Here is a 23,895-nt window from a genome sequence, read left to right as displayed (position 1 = left end):
ACCAAGCTCTTTTGATTATAACTGCCTTGTAGTATGTCTTGAAATCTGGAATTGAATTGCCTCCAGCTTTGTTTTTGTTTTATAAGATTACTTTAGCTATTTGGGATCTCCTGTGTTTCCATGTGAATTTCAGCATTTTTAATAGATCTGATAATATCCTTGATATTTTGATTGGAATCTCATGAATCTGTATACTGCTATCAGTGGTATGGATGTTTTGATGATATTGATTCTTTTAATCCATGAACATGGAAGATTTTTCCATTTTTTTGTTCTTTTTTCTTTATTTAATGTTTTGTTATTTTCATTGCAGAGATCTTTGACATTGTTGGGTAATTTATTCCGAGATCCTTGATTATTTTTTTTTTTTGCAGCTACTGTGAATAGAATTGATCTTAGAAGTTGTTTCTCAGCCATGACATTGTCTGTGTATACAAGGCCTATTGATTTTTGTTTGTTAATTTTATATCCTGCCACTTTATCAAACTCTTTTATGATTTCCAACAGTTCCTTAGTGGAATCTTTTGAATTCCCTTTACATAGTATCATGTCATCTTCAAATAGGGATAGTTTGACTAACTCCTTCCCAATTTGTATCCCCTTGATTTCTCTTTCTTGTCTAATGGCTCTGGCTAGAATGTCCAGGACTGTACTGAATAGTGATGGTGAGAGTGGGCATCCTTGTCTGGTTCTGGATCTTAGTGGGAATGCTTTCGACTTTTCCCCATTAAGTAAGATGTGGGCCATAGGTTTGTCATAAATTGATTTGATTGTGTTAAGGAATGGTTCTTCTATACCCAATTTGCTTGAAGTTTTCATCATGAAAGGATGTTGTATTTATCAAATGCTTTCTCTGCATCTATTGAGATAATTATGTGGTTTTTGTTCTTCAGTTTTTAAATGTGATGTATCATATTTATTTACAAATGTTGAAGTATCCCTGCATACCAGAGATAAATCTCCCATGATCTCTGTGGATGATCTTTCTGATTTATTGTTGGATGATTGGATAATATTTTGTTGAAGATTTTTGCATCTATATTCATCAGGGAAATTAGTCTGTAGTTCTATTTCTGTGTTGTATCTTTTTCTGGTTTAGGAATTGAGGTGATGCTGGTATCATAGAAGAAGTTTGGGAGGATTCTCTCCATTTAAATTGCTTTGCATAGCTTGAGAAGAATTGTCTGGTAGATATCTGGTAGAATTCAGCAGTGAAGCCATCAATTCCTGGGCTTTTCTTTGTTGAGAGGGTCTTTTTTTAAATTTATTTATTTATTCATTTTTTTTTGACAGGAAGAGTGGACAGTGAGAGAGAGAGAGAGACAGAGAGAAAGGTCTTCCTTTTACCGTTGGTTCACCCTCCAATGGCCACTGTGGCCGGCGTGCTGCAGCCGGTGCACCGCACTAATCCGAAGCCAGGAGCCAGGTGCTTCTCTTGGTCTCCCATGTGGGTGCAGGGCCCAAGCACTTGGGCCATCCTCCTCTGCACTCCCGGGCCACAGCAGAGAGCTGGACTGGAAGAGGGGCAACCGGGACAGATCCGGCGCCCCCACAGGGACTAGAACCTGGTGTGCCAGTGCCACAAGGTGGAGGATTAGCCTATTGAGCCGCAGCGCCTGCTGAGAGGGTCTTTATTACAGATTCAATCTCTGTCTTGGTTATTGGTCTGTTTAGGTTTACTATGTCTTCATGGCCCAATTTAGATAGATTGTATGTGTCCAAAAATCTGTCCAATTCTTCTAGGTTATTTGATTCGTTGGCATACAGCTCTTTGTAGTAATTCCTGATGATTATTTTTATTTCTGTGGTATCTGTTGCTACAGTCCCTTTTTCATCTCTGATTTTATTGATTTGGGTCTTCTCCCTTTTTCTTTGGTGAGTTGGGCCAATAGTGTATCAATTTTGTTTACTCTTTCAAAAAGAACAGGTCTTTGGTGATATTTTGTTTTTCTTGGTTTTAATTTTGTTTATTCTCTAATTTTAATTTTCTATCACTAATTTTGGATTTGGTTTGTAGTTATTTTTCTAGGTCCTTGAGATGCATTGATAGATTATTCATTTGGTGCCTTTCAAATTTCTTGATGTAGGCACCAATTGCTATAATCGCTTCTCTCTTAACAATGCTTTTGCTCTATCACATAAGTTTTGATACATTGTATTGTTTTCATTGATTTCCAGAACTTTTTTGATTTCTCTTTTGATTTCTTCTATGACCAACTGTTCATTCAGGACATGTTGTTCAGACTCCATGTGTTTGCATATATTTTACAGATTCTTGAGTTGTTGATTTCCAGCTTCATTCCATTGCGGTCAAAGAAGATGCATGATATGATTTCAGTTTTATTGAATTTGCTGAGACTTGCTTTATGGCTATCATGTGGTCTATCCTCGAGAAAGTTGCATGCACTGGTGAGAAGAGTGTGTCTCCTGGAACTGTAGGATGAAAAGTTCTCTAGATAGCCATTAGCTCCGTTTGGTGTATACTGTCAATTAAATCTCTTGTTTCTTTGCTGATGTTCTATCTGGTTCATCTGGCCATTGCTGAAAATGGAGTATTAAGGTCCCCCATTATTATTTTATTGGAACCTATGTCTCTCTTTAGATCCATTAACATTTCTTTAAATAGCCAGGTGCCCTATCATTGGGTGCATATAAGTTTGTTATAGTCACATCTTCCTATTGAATTGATCCCTTAACCATTACATGGTTCCCTTCTTTGTCATGCAACAGTTTTGTGTTAAAGTCTATTTTGTCTGATATTAAGATGTTTACACCAGCTCTTTTTTTGGTTTCTGTTAGCATGGAATATCTTTTTCCTATCCTTTCACTTTCTGTCTGTGTGCATCTTTGGTGTTGAGATGTGTTTCTGTAGGCAGCAAATAGATAGGTCTTGTATTCATTCAGTGAACCTGTATATTTTGATGAGAGAATTTAGGTCATTTACATTCATGGTTATTATTAATGAATAATGACTTGGTACTGCTATTTTCCCATAAATATTCCTACTATTTACTTTGAATGTCTTTTATACTTTTACTGGGAGATTTTCTTCACATTTTTTCATAGTGATGACTATGTTTCTGTGTGTAGCACATCCTTAAGCATCTTTTGTAAGGCTGGACACATGGTGACAAATATTTTGAATTTATGTTTTCTTATGAAAGGTATTTATTTCACCTTCATTCATACAATGAGATTTGCAGGGTATGGTATTCTAGGTTGTCAGTTTTTTTCTTTTAAGACTTGGAATATATCTCACCACTCTCTCCTAGCCAGTAGGGTTTCTGATGAAAAGTCAGCTGTGAGTCTAATTTAAGATTCTCCAGAAGTAATCTGGCATTTTTCTCCTGCACATTTTAGAATCTTTGATATTTGTTTTACTGTTGAGTTTGACAACAATGTGTCGTGGTGAAGATCTTTTCTGGTTGTGTCTATTAAGAGTTCTCTGTGCTTCCTGTACTTGGACATCCCTTTCTTTCTCCAAATTAGTGAAGTTTTTAGTATTTCACTTAAAAAGCCTTCTGATCCATTCTCTCTTTCTGCTCCTTCAGGAACTCCTAATACCTATATGTTGGGTCATTTGATTGTATCCCATAAATCTCTAATACTGCTTTTAATTTTTCTAATTTCATCTTCCTCCTCTTCCTCTTTTTCCTCCTCCTCTTCTTCTTCTTCCTCCTCCTTTCTCCTCCTCCTCTTTTTCCTCCTCTTCCTCCTCCTCCTCCTCTTCTTTTCTTCTTCCTCCTCTTCTTTTTCCTCCTCCTCTTCTTCTTCTTCATTTGACATAAAATTTTCAAAGATTTATCTTGTAGCTCAGATATCCTTTCTTCTGCCTCATTGAATCTGCTGTTGAGGTTTTCCACCATGTTTTTTATTTGTTCTGTTGAATTCTTCATTTCGAATACTTCATTTTGATTTATCTTTAAAATCTCAATTTCTTGGGAAAAAATCTCATTCATGTCATGTATGGATTTCTTTAATTCATGGAATTATTTCTGAATAATCCTATGATTACTTTTTTGAATTCTATTTCTGGCATTTTAATAGTCTCTTTATTTTCATATTCTGGTATTGAAATGTTTTGTTCCATTGAGGGCATCATGTTGTCTGTTTCTTGTTTCTTGAATTTCTGAATTTATTTTTAGGCATTTGTGGAGATACTTGTTGGTATTTTTTACTCTTATGCCTCTTATCTTGAGACTATGCCTCTGTATCTTAGTGGAGTGTCTGTTCTTTCAATGAATACCCAGAGGCGTGTTCTGGGTGTGGTGAGGGAGCTCTGTTCAGTGCTCCAGGGTAGGGGGAGTATTCAAGAGAAACCCAAGTTGGACTTGGTAGATCTCCATTTTTATCAGAGGGGAGTGTTTGATCAGCTCTGTTGGTGTAGTTTACCCTTACCTCCTCTTCTCCTAGGTGACCAATGCTGGGGTGCTAGCCCCAGAGGGTGCAATATTCATCTGCATTTCCACAAGAATCACACAAACGATCTATGTAGTCCTCGTTGTGAGCACAGATCCCAATGCACTGACCCACCCCAGGTCATCAGCAAGCCCAGAGTGTGTGAAGCCCCCTATAGTGACTGCCCAGAGACCCAGTCATATCCTGTACCCTCCCACACAGCCACAGTGTTTCCATAGTTTCAGCACACAAGGCTTCCTTCTTCACGGGGTGCTGTGTGAGAGGTAGAGATGTTCCCAGATCCAACTACCTGTGGGTACTCTGCCCAGGCAGCCTTAGTCCCAGAACTTTTGATGTGCTGGGAGACTGGTGGCACCTCATAGCCCTATGTGGACACCCTGCTCCCTGCCAGTCCTCCAAGCCAGACTCAGGAGTCTCCTCTCTGCTGGTTGCTTGGCACGCAGACACAAGCTGGCACAGCTGTTCCATATGTCCAAAATGGTACATCCCCTCTCTCAGCCAGTTGCAGGGCATCATTGTTGTGGGAATGGGGAGAGAGAAACCTGCCCTTTTTTTTCCTCTAGGTTGGCAAGTTCGTTGTTCCCCACAGGGTTGGAGCAAATTCAGGCCAGGCTCTCCTTTCTCACAGCTGTATCGCCAGTGGCTTGTGCTGCTGCAGTCTTGTCTGACCTCACTCTCCAAAGCTGGTTTGGGACTCTTGGATCTGGGAGCCCGTGTTGTGTCTGTGCTGCATGTCCACACCTCCATGCAGAGCCATAATATCCCTGTAACTTGAGTAAAGTTTCCACTGCAGTTTTCTCCTTAATTCTTCCCTGAGATTGTACTGTCTCTGCATTTTTCTTTCTTTTTTTCTTTTTTAAACTATCTCCCCATAGCCTAGAGCAGTAAGCTTCCTCCCTATTCTACCATCTTGGAATCTGATACTTTTTTTAACTAAGCAAACTCTGTTCACCTTTAACCTTTTGTCTCTAATAGGGTTATCCAAACAGGATTTTCTTATTTATATGTGTTTCAGAGTTCTTCTTTATTAGTCCATATTCATCTAGTCTACTTTGCACTTTGGATAAAGCTCCTCACCAGAAGATTTCTAGGAAAATCTCATGTTTGCTGCATAATGCTGGCTGTGGTTTTGAGATGGTATAGATCCCTGCCTTTGTACTCTGACTACCTGGCTGGTGTCTGACTTGACTTGGTAGCTTCATTCCTGTCTGTGTTGTGCAGATGGAATGAGAAGACTCATTTGTTGTATGCATGTTGCTCTGTGAAGCAGAAATCCTGTTCCATAACAACAAACATTCCACGACAGTTCCAGGGTGATTCTGACATACGCCCTGGGGAGCTGACACATACTTAGCTACTGGAGACATCACAAAAATATCAACTTGTGAAATCTTCAAGTAATCAGGGCTCTTAAAAAACAAGACCAGAAGAGAAACCTCACCCCATTTTTTAAAAAGATGTATTTATTTATTTGAGTTGGAGAGTTACAGACACCAAGAGAAAGGTCTTCCATTGCAGATCCACTCCCCAAAATGGCTGCAACGGCCAGGGCTTGGCCAATCTGAAGTCAGGAACCAGAGCTTCTCTGGGTGTCTCACATGGGTGCAGGGGCACAGGCACTTGGGCAATCCTTTGCTGCTTTTCCAGAACATTAGCAGGGAGCTGGATTGGAAGTGGAGTAGCTGGGACAAGAACTGAAGCCCATATGGGATGCCAGCGCCACAGGTGGAGGTGTAGCTTACTATGCCACGCACTGGCCCTGAGAAACCTGCTTTTAAAATTGAAAGAATCACACATGAATCTGAGAAGTGTAGATCGCTCTCATTACATGTTTCCTTGTATCTTCCTGTCTGTCTCACACAATTAAAGAGAAAAAACCCAATCTTTTAAAGTTGATATTCTTTTGATTCAAAACTCCAGAAGTACACTCAAATATGTTATTTTCTAGTCAAATTATGTGCAAATAGAGTACTTAAAATTGCCTTTGTTATTAAAAATTGCTGTATTTATATTGAACTGTTAATGAAATTTGTAAAAATATCAGGGAAAGATTTTATGTTATTCTTTTATTTTATTTTCCCAGCCTTGTTCCTGTATTGGGTGATGGCTTTTATTACAAAAACAATAAAATTGGTCAAGTACTGGCAATCTGGTTGGGGGGTGTCAGACCTGCGCTTCTGCATCACAGGCATCATGGTCATCTTGAACGGGCTCCTGATGGCAGTGGAGATCAATGTCATTCGGGTCAGAGTAGGTATCTAATAATCTTTTGTTTGATTGGATGGATTCAGGACCCCAACATTAAAGATCACATTCAATTAGAAGTCATGAATACTTAAGAGAGTGAGCAAATGTATGTGATCTAAGTGTGTAAATCTAAAGTTGAACTAATATGAGAAGTCTCAGTGTGCTCCTAGAATCTCTTCATTCACAAATAATAGTTGAGTGTTTCTTGAGTGCCGAGTGCTACGCTTGGTTCATGTTACAGATTAACCTGTTTTTCTCAGGAAACCCATCATTCACAATTGTTCCTGATCATACCTAAGTTAAGCCAAATAATACATCTCCAGAAGTTTAAGACTGAAAAGAAGATGATGTAATACAGTGTGCTCATTTTACTGATGAAGAAACTCTAAGGAGCTAGCCTTAGTTGTAGGTCCAGAGTAGTATGGTCAAGTTCCATTCATGGTCTGTAGTCACAGAACCACTATGCTTTTTACCACATCACCCTATCAGTCATGTTGTGTGAGATATTGGTGAGTGATTTTTCAGTTTTCATTTTTTATAACACAAAACTTGAGTTTGCTTCAGGTGTGGTAAAATAAAAGCCACAGTGAGGGCAGAGAACAGTCCTTCAGCATCAGTGAAGCCACACATAAACAGCAACTCAGCAATGACATTGCTAATGTGTTTTAAAATCTAAAGAATGTCGATCTTGACTTACTCTACCAGAAGGTACTATAAAGATTAATTCTCAGTAATACTAACTTTGAAAAGGTCAGTTGATTCTTTTAACTTTGGCCCCATGTGTGTTAAATGTGAAAAGCTGTTGTTTAACTAGTTTATCTAGTTAACTAGTCACAACAAAAGGGGGATATTTCAAAAAATATTTTAGGAGGGGATGGAAGGAAGGACTAAAATGCAAATTTTAATGGCCTGAAATGAAAATATGGTGAAGACTGGAATTTTATTTGTAATACGTGGGGAAAGAATTAGACTAATATGGTGGAACTGTCTTGCCACAGAGATACGTATTCTTCATGAATCCTCAGAAAGTAAAGCCTCCTGAAGACCTCCAGGATCTGGGCGTGAGATTTCTTCAACCGTTTGTGAATTTACTGTCCAAAGCCACATACTGGTGGATGAACACACTGATTATATCTGCTCATAAGAAGCCCATTGATCTGAAGGCAATTGGGAAATTGCCAATAGCCATGAGAGCAGTAACAAATTATGTTTGCCTGAAGGATGCCTATGAAGAACAAAAGGTAACTGAGTGTGTGTCTTCCCTGTCCATAGCTTTAGAGAATGGGTCTATTATGTATGAAGGTACCAAGCTCAAATAATTTCTGTCATTTAAGAACAAATTTCCTGTCTTACCTAGTTGTTTTGACTCCCGTTCATTGGGCTGCTGAGGAAAGACTCGAAGAGCCAGTGAGGTAGAATTATGTTATTTTGCATTTGGAGAGTAAGAATTAAACTCAATGATACTGTGTATATTCCATATTACCATTAAAAAATACATGGCATTTTTATTAAGTATTTTCTCAAGCATCATGTGAATACTTAAGTTATATCTAAGTTATACAGATCATACTCACTCTTTGTTAAATGAAGGATTTTAAGTAAATATTTTAAATAAAATTTTTAATTCAAAGTTTTAAATAAAAGATTTATTTCCTTATTTGAAGGACAGAGAGAGGCAGGGAGAGAGTGAGAGCAAGAGCTTTTTATTCCTTGGTTAACTCTCCAAATGGCTACAGTGACCAAGGCTGGATCAGGCCGAAGTCAGGAGCCTGGAACTCCATGTAAGTCACCTACATAGATGGCGAAGGCTCAAGAACGATCTTCCACTACTTTCCCAGTCACATTAGCAGGGTGCTCGATCAGAAGTAAAGCCTTTGGAACTTGAATCAGTGCTCATATAGGGTGCTGGTGGCACAGGCAATTTGCTTAATCTTCTGAGGCACAATGCTGGCCATGATACTGACTTTTAAAAATTAAAATTCTTAATTACTGACAAAAATTTGGATACTATAGTTTAAAATTGGGAGTCTAAATTTTAAGTGTCATCTTTGTGTCATCCCATTTACCTTCTTTAATTATTTGAAGATTTATTTGAGAGAGTTAGAAAGAGAGGGAGAGAGAGAGAGAGATCTTCCATCCACTGGTTCACTCCCAAATGATTTCAGCGGCCAGAGATGGGCTAATCCAAAGTCCAGAGCTAAGAGCTTCTTTGGGATCTCTCACGTAGGTACAGAGGCCTAAGGACTTGGGCCATCTTCAGCTGCTTTCCCAGGCAATTAATGGGGAACTGGATCAGAAGTGGAGCCATCGGAACTTGAAGCGGTGCCTAAATGGGATACTGGCATCATAGGCGGAGGCTTGACCTACTATGCTATGGTGCCAGCCCCATCCTGTTCACGTTCTAAAATTGGTTTCCTCTGGTACTTTCTTTGAATATTAAGTATTACTTTGAAAGTGCCAAAGATAAAAATCTGGAAATTTTTGGAATGGTCATAGTATTAGATGTGTTTTATATTGCAATCTTCTTCAAATCCCAGAAGACTTAAAAAATTTTAGTATTCACTACTATCCTGGAGAGAAAGTAGGGTATGGTGAATCAGTTACAAGTTATTGGCTATTTTAAGTCAAGATCAACAAAGCTTTATGGTAAATGATGACACTGACTTTTGTTTTGTGGTAAAAATGAGTGTTATGAAATTAACATTGCCGGAAATGGTTACTACGAATGAACCTGAGTCATTTCTCTGGTTTCACCTCTGGGAAAAACATTGCATCATATTTTAAAAACTTCTTTGCTGAAGCAAAATTTTGCAGTATGGTGTAGGCATAGTTTTAATTTTCTTGGTGCTTTTTTACAACATAGATCAGGTTGAATTTGGTACACTAATGTCTTTTGTCAGTAAACTTTGGAAAATAACTTAGTCCTCTAACAGGAAATACATTATGAAGCACAATTGAAGTCCATCCCATTGAATTGGTTCATTGTAAAGAAAAACTGTATCCACCTCGTCCCCAAATTTAGTGATGGATATCATCCAGGTTTTGAGATCTTTACAGTTAACAGCTGTAAAGATGTGAAGCCATGAGTTAATTGGAGCATTTTAGGCATCCTTTATTTTGGCTTTCTTTTGGGAATACCTAGAACACACAAAATTACCATAGTTTTTCAAAGTGTTGACTACCATTCACAGAGATGGACAAACTGGTAGGAAAAATAATTTGAGGTTGGGAGGATTCAGTTTGTTTAGCTTGTAATAGTCTGGTTGATAAACCTCTGATGATATACTTACTTCATAAATCTTAACCAGTGTGTCCATAACCTCAACTTCTACCATTGTTCCCTCAATAAAGGTTAACAGACGGTATTATTTAATGTCTATGAGAGACACAAATTTTCCAAGCCAAAAGAAATTAAAACTGTATGTAGTTTTAAGTCTTTTGCATCATCTTTTGACAACTGAAAATAATAGAATCTCAGAAATTCTGACCTGTTTTCATTCTGTTGATTTCATTGAAATGCATTTAATACCAACTCTTAAAATGAAAGAATACATGGAATTGTGTATACTATACTGAAAAGGACTCATTAAAATTTCTCTAAACTTTAAGTTGTCTTTTTATTTATGTATGTATTTACTTGAAAGGGAAAGAGGTAGGGAAGGAGAGAGAGAGAGAGAGTTATTGATTGATTGTCCATCCACTAGTTGACTCCCCAAATGTCTACAACAGTTGGCTGTACCAGGCTGAAGTTGGGAGACAAGGAATCCTGCTGGATCTCCCACAGAGGGTAGCAGAAATGAGTGTATTTGAGCTGTGAGTGCACACTCTGGGAGCCAGCATATATCAGGTAGCTAGGTTAAAAGTGGGGCAGGGATGCACACCCAGGCACTCTGATATGAGATGTGGGAATCCTCACCCCGGACCCAAACACTTGCCTCTCTACGCTTTCAAAGTATTTTCAGGACTCTTATAAGGAATATGCATAGTTGAGATTAGTTGCTGCCATAGAAGATTTTACTTTGGTTTATCTGGTTTCACTTTCAGAAAAAAGCAGCAGATCATCCAAACCGGACTCCATCTATATGGCTTGCCATGTACAGAGCTTTTGGACGGCCGATTCTGCTTAGCAGCACATTTCGGTATCTGGCTGATTTACTGGGATTTGCCGGACCACTCTGTATTTCTGGAATAGTTCAGCGCGTGAATGAAACCCAAAATGGAACAAATAACACAACCGGAGTAAGTTTGTGATACTTGTCAAAGGAAGCGTGTTACTGGCAGATGTTGTAATGGTCACTTTCCATTAATACGTTCCTATGAGTAGTTTAGGCAGTCTTATTGACAGTTTGAATGCTTATGTTAAGACAAAAATAATCATTTTTCTTGCATAAAAAGTCGTGTGTCTGTGTATTCACTGAAGGTAGCTGGCCAACAAAATTATTTCGTGGATTCAATGCCCATAAATATTTGGTGAACCTCTGTATGCCAGAAATTATGCCCAGAAATCCTGCATTCTTTGGATCTTTATAGTAATCTTTTAAAGAATTTTCAGCATGAGGAATGGTTGGGGCATATATTTAGAGGCCCATGACCAATGATATTAAAATGTGATTTATAATATTGTACATTTCTGGCCGGCGTCATGTCTCACTAGGCTAATCCTCTGCCTGCGGCGCAGGCACTCTGGGTTCTAGTCCCAGTTGGGGCACTGGATCCTGTCCCGGTTGCTCCTCTTCCAGTCCAGCTCTCTGCTGTGGCCTGGGAAGGCAGTGGAGGATGGCCCAAGTCTTTGGGCCCTGCACTCTCATGGGAGACCAAGAGGAAGCGCCTGGCCCCTGGCTTTGGATCAGCGGTGCAGTGTGCTGGCCGGAGCAGCCATTTTGGGGGGTAAACCAGCGGAAGGAAGACCTTTCTCTCTGTCTCTCTTTCCCTCTAACTCTGCCTGTCAAAAACAAAAACAAAAACAAACAAAAATATTGTACATTTCTTTTTTCATATAATAAAATTCATTAACCTGTTTGCTAATTTGAGAAGTAGACTTGCAGAGAAGCGGAGGCAGAGAGAGAGAGAGTCTTCCATGTGCTGGTTCACTCCCCTAATGGCTACAATGGCCAGAGCTGGGCTCATCTGAAGCTGGGAGCCTGGAGCTTCTTTTGGATCTCCCATGCGGGTGAAGGGACCCAAGAACTTGGGCCATCTTTTATTGATTTTCCAGGCCATAGCAAGGAGCTGCATTGGAAGTGGAGCAGCCAGGACTCAAAGCAGATGCTCGCATTGCAGGCGGTGGCTTTACCTGCTAAGCCATAGCGCCACCCCAAGTTATATGTTTAGATTACATTTATAACAATAAATGTATAGTACATAATTCAGTCAAATTTGTTATGAATATGTAACCTTTTATATTCCATTCTTAAGAAGGTCTGGATCATGAGCATCCTAGTTTAAAATAATTTATTTCCCTAGTTTCATAGATACTAACTCCAGCCCAGATTGGTTAACTCTCACTTTATATTCCCTCAATCTGATTGTCATTCTCATCTTTCCATCTGTTTAAATTTTGTGCATTATCAAAGCCTGTGTTAAATGCTACCTCGGCAGCAAAGCCATTTTTCTGATTATCCTATTTGGAATCTGATTCTCCTCAGTACTCGCCCAACACTTCATTAACTTTACGTGGATACTTTCCGTGTCTGCTGTCTTCATAATAAACCATGTTACTCATGGATCAGCTCACCTTGTTGGGTTGTGAGTTCTTTGAACAGAACGATTGAACTAATCACATTTATACCTACAATTATCAGCCTAGATTCTTGCACACATTAGTGTTTAATTACTATTGAAGTGAACCACATATTTTCACTGCTGAATGCATTTTTGCAATGTTTGGCCCTGCTACCCTAATTAGATAGATATCTAAATTCTGTAGAGTGCTGCCACCATCCTTGTCTCTTACACATACTGACCTTGTGTTTTTCTGAGACACGGTAGAACTTGCGCCTTTATATGCATCTCCATGACACAAGTGTGAGAAACTAGAAGGAGAATACTGGAAGTAGAGGTTGAACTTTTGGTGTAGAAAATGAGGAGTATCCGAATGGCCATAATGTGCTTAGTTGACTGTTACCTTTGCCTTGCTTCTAACAAACATGTTTCCATATAATGCTATCATTAGAAACAAAAATGAAGGGATTTTGTATATCCTTATGATTAATTTAGTCATATTCCTACTAAAATCAACTTTCCTAAATTGTGTTTGGCTATGAAGAGTTGCATGGGTAAAGTCAGTAATCTGATATTTTATACTTTATAACTTACTTCACTAATATAAATTATGATACGGAAGAATTGGGAAAAGTCAACTTGTAGAATTATTCTGAAGTAGTAAGGTTGTGGAACTTGTATTTTATTTCCATTGATTTTACTGACAGCTCTCAGTTTTGTTGTTCCTAGTTCTACATTACAGTGTAAACTAAATTCTGCTTTTATTTTTCCTGCTTCTCATTTAGCTTAGGTAGAATATGAAGCATTTTCCAAAAGTTTATGGAAAATGTGTTATAAAAATCTCTGCATAGATGTCAGTGTTTTGCAACCAAATGGATTTCTTTTCTAAATTTCAGTTTCCCGTGAACTTTTCAATTATCTTTTCTTTGCAGGGCAATGCATGCAAATTTTTAAAAATATGCATTGCCCCCTTTTCTACAAAAGACATTCTAGCCACCTTAAGTCATTGGGGATTTTATTCATCACTACTTTTTTATATTTGTGTACATTCTAGGGGAAAGCCAAAATTGCCTGTTGCAGCTCATTCTACTTACATTATGATGACATTGAGTATTTATATGTGAATACCATATAGCTTTATTTAATGTAGACTGTAGACTTGGTTTACGAAAAGACTTGTTTAAATTTGTCTCTTTTTTTTCTTTTGGGACAAGATTTCAGAAATTCTCTCATCCAAGGAATTTCTCGAAAATGCTTATGTTCTTGCAGTTCTTCTCTTCTTGGCTCTTATTCTGCAAAGGACGTTTTTGCAGGCTTCCTACTACGTAACCATAGAGACTGGCATCAACCTCCGAGGAGCTCTGTTGGTAGGTGCAAGCTTTGATTGGTCTTTGTGTCTCAAAAAGTCCATATCTGATCCAGGGAAAGGAACAGCAGTAGCTTCACTTTTGCTTTTTCATTCCACTTGTGCTTTGATATTACAACAGCAACATTGGCAGGATCTCCTTGATGGAAGAAATATAGAGCTAATTAGAGTATTAAAAATAACTTATGTTAAGAAAAAATTATTAATTCTTGCATTTACTCATCCCTGATTCTGTTTGTTATTGAGCTTATGTTTAAAGTTGAATGTATATTTTGATGATATTTCTAGAAAAATGTATTCAATTGAGGACTAACAGTATACTAAAAAAGTAGACCTTGAAGCTGGGTGTACAGGACTTTGTTATTTTTCAAAAAGTTTAAAATGTCTTTGAAAATAAATAACTATAGTGTTGATGTTTAGTTTTAAACTGTGTCTTGTTTTTCTTTGCAGGCCATGATATACAATAAAATACTCAGGCTCTCTACATCTAACTTGTCCATGGGTGAGATGACCCTGGGACAGATCAACAATTTGGTTGCCATTGAAACCAATCAACTCATGTGGTTCTTGTTCCTGTGCCCCAATCTGTGGGCTATGCCTGTCCAGGTAGATCATGATAACTAAGATTCTCATTTGCAGAGGAAAAAAAATAAAGAGCATGACAGTTAGCTCAGTGCTGATATACTCCTTGAATGTGCTAATATTATGTTTGTTTTTTAGATATATAAGCTGAGACTCAGAAATAGGTTAAGAAGGTACAGTTAGGAATTTTTGCACTACTGTTGCATTGTACAGTACTTAACCTCTCAAAGCATCATTTCTGTAATTATAAAATTTGAATAATGATAGTATCTGCTTTGCAGAGTTGTGGAAATTGTCAAGATTTAATATCAGTATGTGTAAAGCATTTACCAGCAACGCCTAGCATTCTGTGGTGATTGTTCCTAGTTGGTATTATTGTGTAAATTCTTGCAAGTCACAGATTCAAGATTTGGCCCCTTTCATTTTCACAGACTCTCTTACAGCATTGCTAAACTGGAGCAATTGATTTAATCTACTCCATAGCATTAATAGCTAGTACATTTTAAAATATCAAGTTTTTTAGGTGTTAGGAACACTGACAAACCAGAGGACTATTTAGGTTTCTCCTTTGTAAAACAGCATTTAGTAAAGACATGCGGTTAATCCCCCACCTCCAACTGGATAAAAAGGGCAAAATAAATGGATTCCGTTTTTTCTTTACTGTCACCTTAAATATTTTTAGCCATCTGAAGCTTTGCATTCTGTAGATGGAGCTTAAACTGTAGATGTATTTTTGACAGAGTCTGTCACCTGTGTTCCTGGGTATTACATTTATTAACAATGTATAAAATAATTAAAGAGATATGCAAGTTTTTTAACTTACTGTTTGATTTTTTTTTTCAAGTGGAAAGAGGAGCCAAGTAGTGTAGCGGTTGGCACAAAGTGAGAAGATATGCTTTGTTTTATCAAAATATACTTACAGGTAGTCAATGAAATAGCTGCCTGTGTTGTATAATTAAGTGCACTGAGAATCCCACAATGCATTGAATGACTGCTTTTGTGAGTGACTTTAGGGGGGGACTTTGTTTTGATGAGAATTCCCCGCGTACCTTATTGACTTGCTAGTAAACCTGTGTCCTCGCCACCAGAAAGCAGTTACCATGTTCTCATGGCATAGAGTATGTGTTTGAACTGTGTAGCCACAGTTCACGAACTGAGCTTTTGAGCCATGATAAATTGAGCTCTAGGGGAAAAAAAAAATATTTCCATGGTAGCAAAATTAATTCTTGAATTTTTAAAGGGATAAAAGGCAAGTGTCAAACCAAGGAGAGTAGCCATATGGTTTAGGCATGGATTTTGGTAAATAAGTGTAAAAAGGGAAGTGAGACAGGAAGGTATAGCAACTTTGGGTTCTTAACAGATCCAGTGAAGCCTTGCCTTCTTGGCATGATGTGATGATTGGATTGCAGATAATTCTACCAGTCAACAAATAGGCATCCTGGACACAAATGATGCTGCCCTGCACCTTCGATTCTCCCAACCTGGAAAAGTTAGGACAATTCGAAGAGAAAATAGAAAGTTGAGTTCATGGTGGGTGACAGCATTTTCAAGAAAAAAATGCTCTGCCATTTAAAACATTTTAAGTCTGCTTTAGAAGGTCAGGAGCACCACAGGCACAGCCTGCAACTTCATACGATAAATAGATTGGACACCAGTTGCGCAGCTCATCATACTAAAAATAAATTCCTAGTGCTTAGCCTTCCTCAAATAAAACATAGTTAAAATCCAGCTGTCACAGTTGAGTTGACTTCCAAATAAACTTAATAATTAAGAGGTACTACATTTCCATTAAAAATATGTCCTTTGCTGCAGCGACTCCCACAGTCTTATTCGTGTCCATGTGTTTCTCTTGCTAGATCATAATGGGAGTGATTCTGCTCTACAATTTACTTGGATCCAGCGCATTGGTTGGTGCAGCCGTCATTGTGCTCCTTGCACCAATTCAGTACTTCATTGCCACAAAGTTGGCAGAAGCTCAGAAGAGCACTCTTGTAAGTGACATCTCTTGGAAACTTGATGAGGAAGCTACAGTAATGCTATTTCATTTTTCAAATATAGGACGTTCATACATACCACTCAGGACAATTTGGAAGTCATTATATTTCATGTTAATCCTTAGGCAGCGAATGTGTGTTTCTAATGTTGCAAAAATAATTTATAGAAGTGGATTGGAAATTTAAGACTTGACAATCTGAGAATTAAAATAGCCGATTCACAATTTCTGCTGTTTTTAAGCGCAGTGAGGTGATGAGACTGAGGATCTCTTTAGATTTCTTGTTGACAGAATACAGCTAAGTGTAGTTGGAGGCCATTGTATGTCAGTTACTGACATGGAAGAAATGGATCAAGAGCCTAGTGAGGGGCCAGAGATGGAATTTCCCCAGGGGACTTAAGCCACGTGGTGATCTACAGAGTGACGTCGACATGTGTCCGCAGCAGCTGCTGTGACTCAGTGTGTTCGTGGTCAACTTGGCGAGCCAGGAAGAGCCAAGTTTTTGACCCTTTCTGGCTTCAATTTGCCATGAAATCATTTTATTTGAGCAAGAATTGGCTTCTTTTAAAGAAGTACTTGCAAATAACAAATTGTTGACAGCATGTTTAGAAATAAAGGTTGATTAAATATGAGCAAGAATGTGTGTAAATCAGGCGTAAAATGCAGAGATGTTGCCACTGATGGAATGGTCTCTCCAGTTGGTGTTTCCACTGTGGCAGTGAGTTGTCAGTCACACACTGGCTTTTACCATGTTTTTCTCTGCTGCTTCGAATGAGGCTGCTCCTCGTTGCTGCCTGAGCCAGCTCTGCTTTGTACTCCAACAGACAAGTACAGGAAGGTGTGGAAAAGGGGCGCAAATGGAGAGGCAAATGTCTTCAAACATCTGTCTCTCATTTCGCCACTTAGGCCATATTCATTCACTCACCCAACCATCACTTGATAGACACTTAAGACCTTGAAAAGTCAAAAAGATGGAAAAAAGAAAAGAAAGAACTGAGGCAGTTTCTGCTTTTGCATTCCCCTCTCTCTTTGTGGCCCCTGCATTGCCCTTGTGATAGTTAATGAATCATATTGTACCTCGCTAGCAAGAACTTAAACAAAATGTGCTAAAATCTCTTGAAGTTCAAGGTAATAGTCTTGATTTCGGCAAATGTATTATGAAACTACAGTGTGACTGCACACAATACTTTACTCTCATGTTCCCAGATCAGGAGCAAGCTAACTCTACTTAAATTTACTTTTTTTTTTCTTTTTCTAAGTATGATTGGTCATGCTGAGGAGAGAATAAAATGATTTGGATATTAGGAGCCATTGTAGGTTCTCTATCATTTCCTTATATTATGTCCATATTATCTGCTGACTTTATTCAAGGAAATCATGTGAAACTTAAGATTCTAAAGCATAGCAGCATAGACACACCAGCTTTTAGAAGGCAATAAATTTTGAGGCCATCTAATTAAAATCTTCACTTCAATACACTTGTTTTTGTTTATTTGAAAGACAGATAAGGAGGGAGAGGGAGAGCTCTTCAGTCTGGACTTCCCAAATGCCAGCAACAACTGGGGCTGGGCCAGGCTGACCCAGGCTGAAGCCAAGAGCCTAGAACTCAGTCTGAGTCTTCCACATGGGTGACAGGGACCCAAACACATGAGCCATCCCTTGCTGCCTCCCAGGGGCACAGCAGCAGGAAGCTGGAATCAGAAGCAGAGCCGAGATCTCAGCACAGGCACTCTGATATGGGATGTGGGTAGCCCTGCTGGCAGCTTAACTGCTGCACCAAATGCCTGGACCTTCAACTTTTCATTTTAAAGTAGAGGGGTGCAGAGTCGACATGGTGCAGCCAGATAAGCTTCTGCTTGGGATGTCCACAACTCACACAGGAGTTGCGGTTCTCCTGGCTACCCTGCTTCTGATCCATCTTCATGATAATACATCCTAGGAGGCAGCAGATGATGGCCCTAATGCTTGGGCCCCTGCCATTCACAAGGTACCTGGATGGAGTTCTGTACTCCTGGCTTCTGCCTGGCCCAGCCCTGGCTGTTGCGGGCATTTGGGGTGTGAACCATTGTATGGAAGATGTCTCTCTCTGTTGCATTGCCTTTCAAGTAGATGAAAATAAATAAACATAAAAAAGTTGATAGAAGCACATAGAATTTACTTCTCCTGGAAATTTCACTGCTAGTAGAATTGAGCCTATCAGAAATCAAGATCTCAATTCCTGTCCATTAAGCACTCCTGCCTTTCTGATTTACCTGGATATAGTTTGCATTTATATGTTTTCTTCATTTTTATAGGATTACTCTACTGAAAGACTGAAGAAAACAAATGAAATATTGAAAGGCATCAAACTTCTCAAGTTGTATGCCTGGGAGCACATTTTCTGCAAGAGTGTAGAAGAAACACGAGTGAAAGAGCTATCCAGTCTCAAAGCGTTTGCCCTGTACACCTCACTTTCCAGTAAGTTCTGCTGCTCTAAGAGCAGGCAGTGTTAGCAGTAACCAACAAACACACAATTTATTCAGTTAAGATTGTGATCAGTGAGATGTTCTAGCCACTGAAGGAGGGCTATTTATTTCCTACACGTGCATTCTTCAATAGCCAGTACCCATGCGAGGTTAATGTTTAAATACCAGGAAAAACACAGGTCTAAAGTCAAGTAGACCTGAATTTGCTTCCTTACAAAGTGCATCTCTTTGGTCTTGTGATTTTGAAAATGGATAATCCTTGATTTCCTCATCTGTAAGATGAAGATGGTAATGATTTTATACCTGTAATTGAAATGCTTTTCAGTTACAATTAGGCTAGGTAGCTGGTTTCACTGTAAATTTTCTTTAAATTGATTTGACTACATTACTATTGATTCTATCCCCAAAGACCCTGTAAAATTACCTGCAGTGTTTTTAACTGTCTCTTGGAGAGCACATATTAGAGTATTTGAAAAAGCTTGTGAAAAATGGAATTAAAAGTGTGAGTTTATTTTGGTGCAAAACAGTTTTGAAATCCATTAATAGCTTTTTGTAGTATGCATTTCCCATGTATTACTAAAAGATTTTTTTGCTCCAAAATAAACTGCATTTAATTCCATTTTTCATTGACTTTTTGACCCTCCCTTGTGTTTTCTTAAACATTGTACAGGAAGTGCTGCTCTTGAAAATTGAGGGGAAAACATCATTTGCAGGTGAAAGAAGCAAAACTCCCTTCTCATAAACCTTCCTTTCTAACACATTTCAAGAATTTTTGAATACTAAGTGTTATTATTTTCAACTCTAGCTTTTGAAAAAAGCAATTATTACAGAAATACTGCTGGTTTTTCCCCCCTCAGGGAGTACTTTTCCCCTGAGTACTCTCAAGGATGATGAGTTTGTTAGTTTACTGCACATGAACTTAGCCTAAGTGTTCCCACTAATATTTGCTTATCAATTTTGTGTGTCAGTTTTGCTTATCTCTCTTCTAAGACCTTCAATAACTTATCATTTGGGATATGTTATATATTTTCCCTTAAATCATAAACCTCTTTGGATCTTAGAGATGATAATCATTTATTTTGTGACATAGATTTAGAGAAAATAGTAGCTTCTGTAGCCTATCTCTTCTAGCCCTAATAGTTGATGTACCAGAATTAGGAAATTTTGTCTTCCAGGTGGGCATTACTGCTAGTGTGGCATCAAAATGCTACAAGGCAGGATGATTTAGATCCACTTGCTCATATGAAGGGACCTCAAAGTTTGTGAAAAATGGAATTCATAGAGAAGTTCATTTTGGCACAAGAAATTGTGAGAGCCATGCTTACTTGTATAGGAGTACCCTAAGCTGTGGCCCCTTCCATATGCCTTTATCTACGGTGGGATGAAATTCCCATGGGGAAGATGGATGCGGCCAGATATAATGACAATAACAGCAGTAACAACAACAGTGGAAATACAGAGTGTATTCAGCAAAGAAGCTTTCATACGTCATCTCATTTAATCCTCACAACAGCCCAGTGATTAGATTCTATTACAAACCCCAGTTTATAAGTCAAGAGACTGAAGTGTTAACAATTGAAGTAACTTAAAGTTCCTCCAAGTCATCCAGGTACTAGAGGGCAGAGGTAGAATTTTGTTTTATACTGAAATTTTATGTCTTTGAAAGGCAGGGAAGGAGGGAGGGAGGGAGGGAGGGAGAGAGAGAAAGAGAGAGAGAGAGAGAGAGAGAGAGAAAGAGAAAGAGAAAGAGAGAAAGAGAGAAAGAGAGAGAGAGAAAGAGAACACATGCCCATCTGTTGGTTTACTCCCCAAGTGCCTACAGCAGTCAGGGCTAGGGTAGGCTGAAGTCAAGAGCCTGGAACTTGGTCCAATCTCCCACATGGTGATAGGGACTCAAGTACTTGAGCTGTCACCTTTGCCTCCCAGAGTGATTTACTGGAAGCTGGAATCAGAAGCAGAACTCAGATTTGAACCCTGGCACTCTTAGAAAAGATGTGAGTGTCCTAAGTGGCATCTTAACCATTGAACCAATTGACTGACCCTAGAGGTTGGCTGTTAACCCAGCTTGTCTGTCTCCAGAGGAAGACTTGGGTTAGTTTTTGAAGTTGAGATGTAAGAGGAGCAAGGGCAGACAAAGTCTTCCTCGTGAGGGAACAATAAGGTACCATAAAGGTGAAAATCTATGTGTTCACAATAGGAAGCAGAAATTGTGAGTCACTGACCACAGCAAGCAAAATGATTTCGTCAAAGACGGTGTTCTTGATGGTTGAGAGCTTGAACCATGGGAGTTGAATAGAGCTGGCTGCAAATCCCAGCCCTGCTGCTTGGTAGTTGTGTGGCCTTGTGCCAAATATTTATATCCTTCTAACCTCAATTTCTTCATCTGTAACATGGAATAACAGTAATGCCTCCCAAGGAGGATTCCAGTAAAGATTAAAGTGGTTAGGAATGACACAAACGTTTATTGAGTACACACTACATTCCTGGAACTATGTCAATTACTTCATACTTAGGATCTTGTTTAAAGCTTCTGGCTAATGGGCTAGTGCCCAGTAACTTCTATTCCTCAGTTTCCTCCTTTAAAAAACTGGTACATTAGAAATATGCTGATCCCAAAATCCACTGAGGAAGTGCGACATTGCTCACAAATATCAGAATAATATTTGTACGGCACTATGCAGAGACTCTCTCTCACATGAGGAAGGGGTTGGAGGAGGACTGTGCACCATAGTAGTTACTGTCAGATCCTAGAGGGTACGCTGACCAGGAGGTTCTGCAGCCCGTCAGCTGTCCACCTTGCTCAGTGATGACTTGGGAAAGTCTCAAGTTCCTCCTCATTAATGTAGAATGTACTAATGGTACTTTGGGAAATTAAATAAGGTAATGTTTTTTACGTGGTATCTACAGATTTCATAAAGCAAAGTCAGAACAAATCCTATAGAATTGAAGATCCATTTCTATTTTTATAACTGTACTTTCCACTTGAGAATATTTGAAGGGAAAAGAAATTTTTTAAAAAATACTTTTCTAGTCTTCATTGCCAAATGGTGATGAACTGTTTATGAGTTCAATTCATGGGTTAAGACAGAAAGACTCGATTTTATTTTTCTCTTCATTTTGATAGAGTTGTATAAGGAGAAATAGAAAGAACTTGAGGCTTTTGAACTAGAAAGTTGTGGGTATTAATCCAATCGTTATCATTTGCTACTTTGGAATCTTGTACATTACCTACCTAGGAACATGGTCTTTTTTCTTTCTTTCTTTTTTTCTTTTTTTTTTTTTTTTTTTTTTGACAGGCAGCGTTAGACAGAGAGAAAGGTCTTCCTTTTCTGTTGGTTCATCCCCCAAGTGGCCGCTACGGCCGGCACGCTGCACAGATCCGAAGCCAGGAGCCAGGTGCCTCTCCTGGTCTCCCATGCGGGTGCAGGGACCAAGTACTTGGGCCATCCTCCACTGCCTTCCCGGGCCACAGCAGAGAGCTGTACTGGAAGAGGAGCAACCAGGACAGAACCGGCACCCCAACCGGGATTAGAACCCAGGGTGCAGGCACTGCAGACAGTGGATTAGCTAGTGAGCCGTGGTGCCGGCCCATTACCCACCTAAGTGGATTCCTCCTTGCTGTATGGAGTGTTGTAATCATTGCATATGAGAATGTGTATGAAATTCTATACTTCAGTAATTACAAGCTGTTGAGTAGGAGTTGAACAAGATGGTGGCACAGGCTGGGGAGCCAGGCTGCATGGGTTTGAATCCCAGCTGTGTGGCCTTGAAATTCCCATTCTCCATCTTTCTTAATGAGCTAGTAAGAGTGTGCATTTCCTGGTACAGATTGCTATATAAATGCCTTCTAATTAAATGGCAGGAGTAGTTATCTTTCATCAAGAGGAAATTGCTTGAAGATGTAGAATATAGATAAATTCGAATGAGAAGAGTGAAAGAAACACACACACACAGACTTAGAAAATAACCAAAGGAGAAACTCTGGGGCAGAAATGTGGCTGCTCATCTATGTGACGCTCAGATCAGTGTTGGGTTCCTAGCTCTGTGTGAGAATTGATGTTTGATAACTGAATCGCATGTGGACCTGCACAACCTGATGCTGTTCTGTGTGCCGAGGTGAGGGTACTTGCTGAGGAGGGACGATTTTGAAAGCCTGGCCCTGTGATGTCAAGAAACCAAGGCTCCAGTGCATACTTTGTCAGGACCTGGCTCCAAGGATTATTTTATCTGGACTGTTGTTTGTAACATTTAACAAGAAAAAAAAAAAACCCTAATTTTTGCATGAAGAAAAAACCAGTTTCCAGTGAAGATTGATCCGTATGTGGATCCCATATGACTGTGGAGGAGATACAAGTGGGAAATTTTTCTAGACAGCAGACAAAATCTGATTTAACCCACTTTGTCCTGTCTTCAAGGAAAGTTAAAGTAACGATAGACGATTAGCTGAAGTTTCTGAAAATGTCTCCGTGGCTCTGTGAAACTAACATGTTGATTTCTTTCCACAGTCTTCATGAACGCAGCAATTCCCATAGCAGCTGTCCTTGCCGTAAGACACGTTTTCTTGCTTTTAGAAACAGAACCAAATCACTGTTTATAAATGCTTTATGAGCTAGGATCTGTCGGTGGCAATGTATGTTGCCTCACTTCTTCCACCTCCCTCTCTGTGGTCTCCATCGTGATAGTTCTAATCCATGCTTGCTTCATGGCGAGCCTTTGGAGGTTGGGGTCCAGATATTTCTTTGTTGTAGGTGGCTACTTCCAGCACTGGGATGTGTAGTAGCATCCCTGGCTTCTACCTACTCAAGCCAGTAGCACACTCAGTCATGACAATCAAAAATATTCCCTGACATTGCCAAATATCCCCAGGAGGGCAGAATTAACAACGGTTGAGAACTAACCTGGTTCCCAGGCATTCAGACAACAGGATGGGCTCGATCAGCAACCAGAAAATGTGAAGTAATTACGTTACCTTTCACACTAAAATGGCAAGCCTCACAGCTGGCATTATTTTTAGAAACATGAATATGTCTTCCCTGGACACCAATTATAATTATGTGATAATTATAATTATAGTAAAGATCTATAACTGAGACCCTAAAGCA

General features: G+C 39.1%; 1 protein-coding gene across 5 annotated transcripts in view; it reads left to right on the top strand.

Annotated features, from left to right (window-relative positions):
* The window catches only part of ABCC9 (ATP binding cassette subfamily C member 9), a 154,058-nt gene that overhangs the window by 31,817 nt on the left and 98,346 nt on the right, over positions 1 to 23,895 (top strand). For all 5 annotated transcript variants that reach the window (XM_062194922.1, XM_062194923.1, XM_062194919.1 and 2 more), the window contains exons 7-14: positions 6,503 to 6,669; positions 7,665 to 7,907; positions 10,711 to 10,905; positions 13,602 to 13,754; positions 14,204 to 14,359; positions 16,192 to 16,326; positions 18,623 to 18,785; positions 23,299 to 23,339. In XM_062194922.1, coding sequence (XP_062050906.1) covers positions 6,503 to 6,669; positions 7,665 to 7,907; positions 10,711 to 10,905; positions 13,602 to 13,754; positions 14,204 to 14,359; positions 16,192 to 16,326; positions 18,623 to 18,785; positions 23,299 to 23,339 — 1,253 coding nt within the window. The remainder of the gene's footprint in view (positions 1 to 6,502; positions 6,670 to 7,664; positions 7,908 to 10,710; positions 10,906 to 13,601; positions 13,755 to 14,203; positions 14,360 to 16,191; positions 16,327 to 18,622; positions 18,786 to 23,298; positions 23,340 to 23,895) is intronic.

The sequence above is a fragment of the Lepus europaeus genome, chromosome 6, assembly GCF_033115175.1.
Source record: "Lepus europaeus isolate LE1 chromosome 6, mLepTim1.pri, whole genome shotgun sequence".
Taxonomy (NCBI): Eukaryota; Metazoa; Chordata; class Mammalia; order Lagomorpha; family Leporidae; genus Lepus; species Lepus europaeus.
Note: the sequence above shows the minus strand (reverse complement) of the source record. Positions and strands in the feature narration are given on the sequence as shown.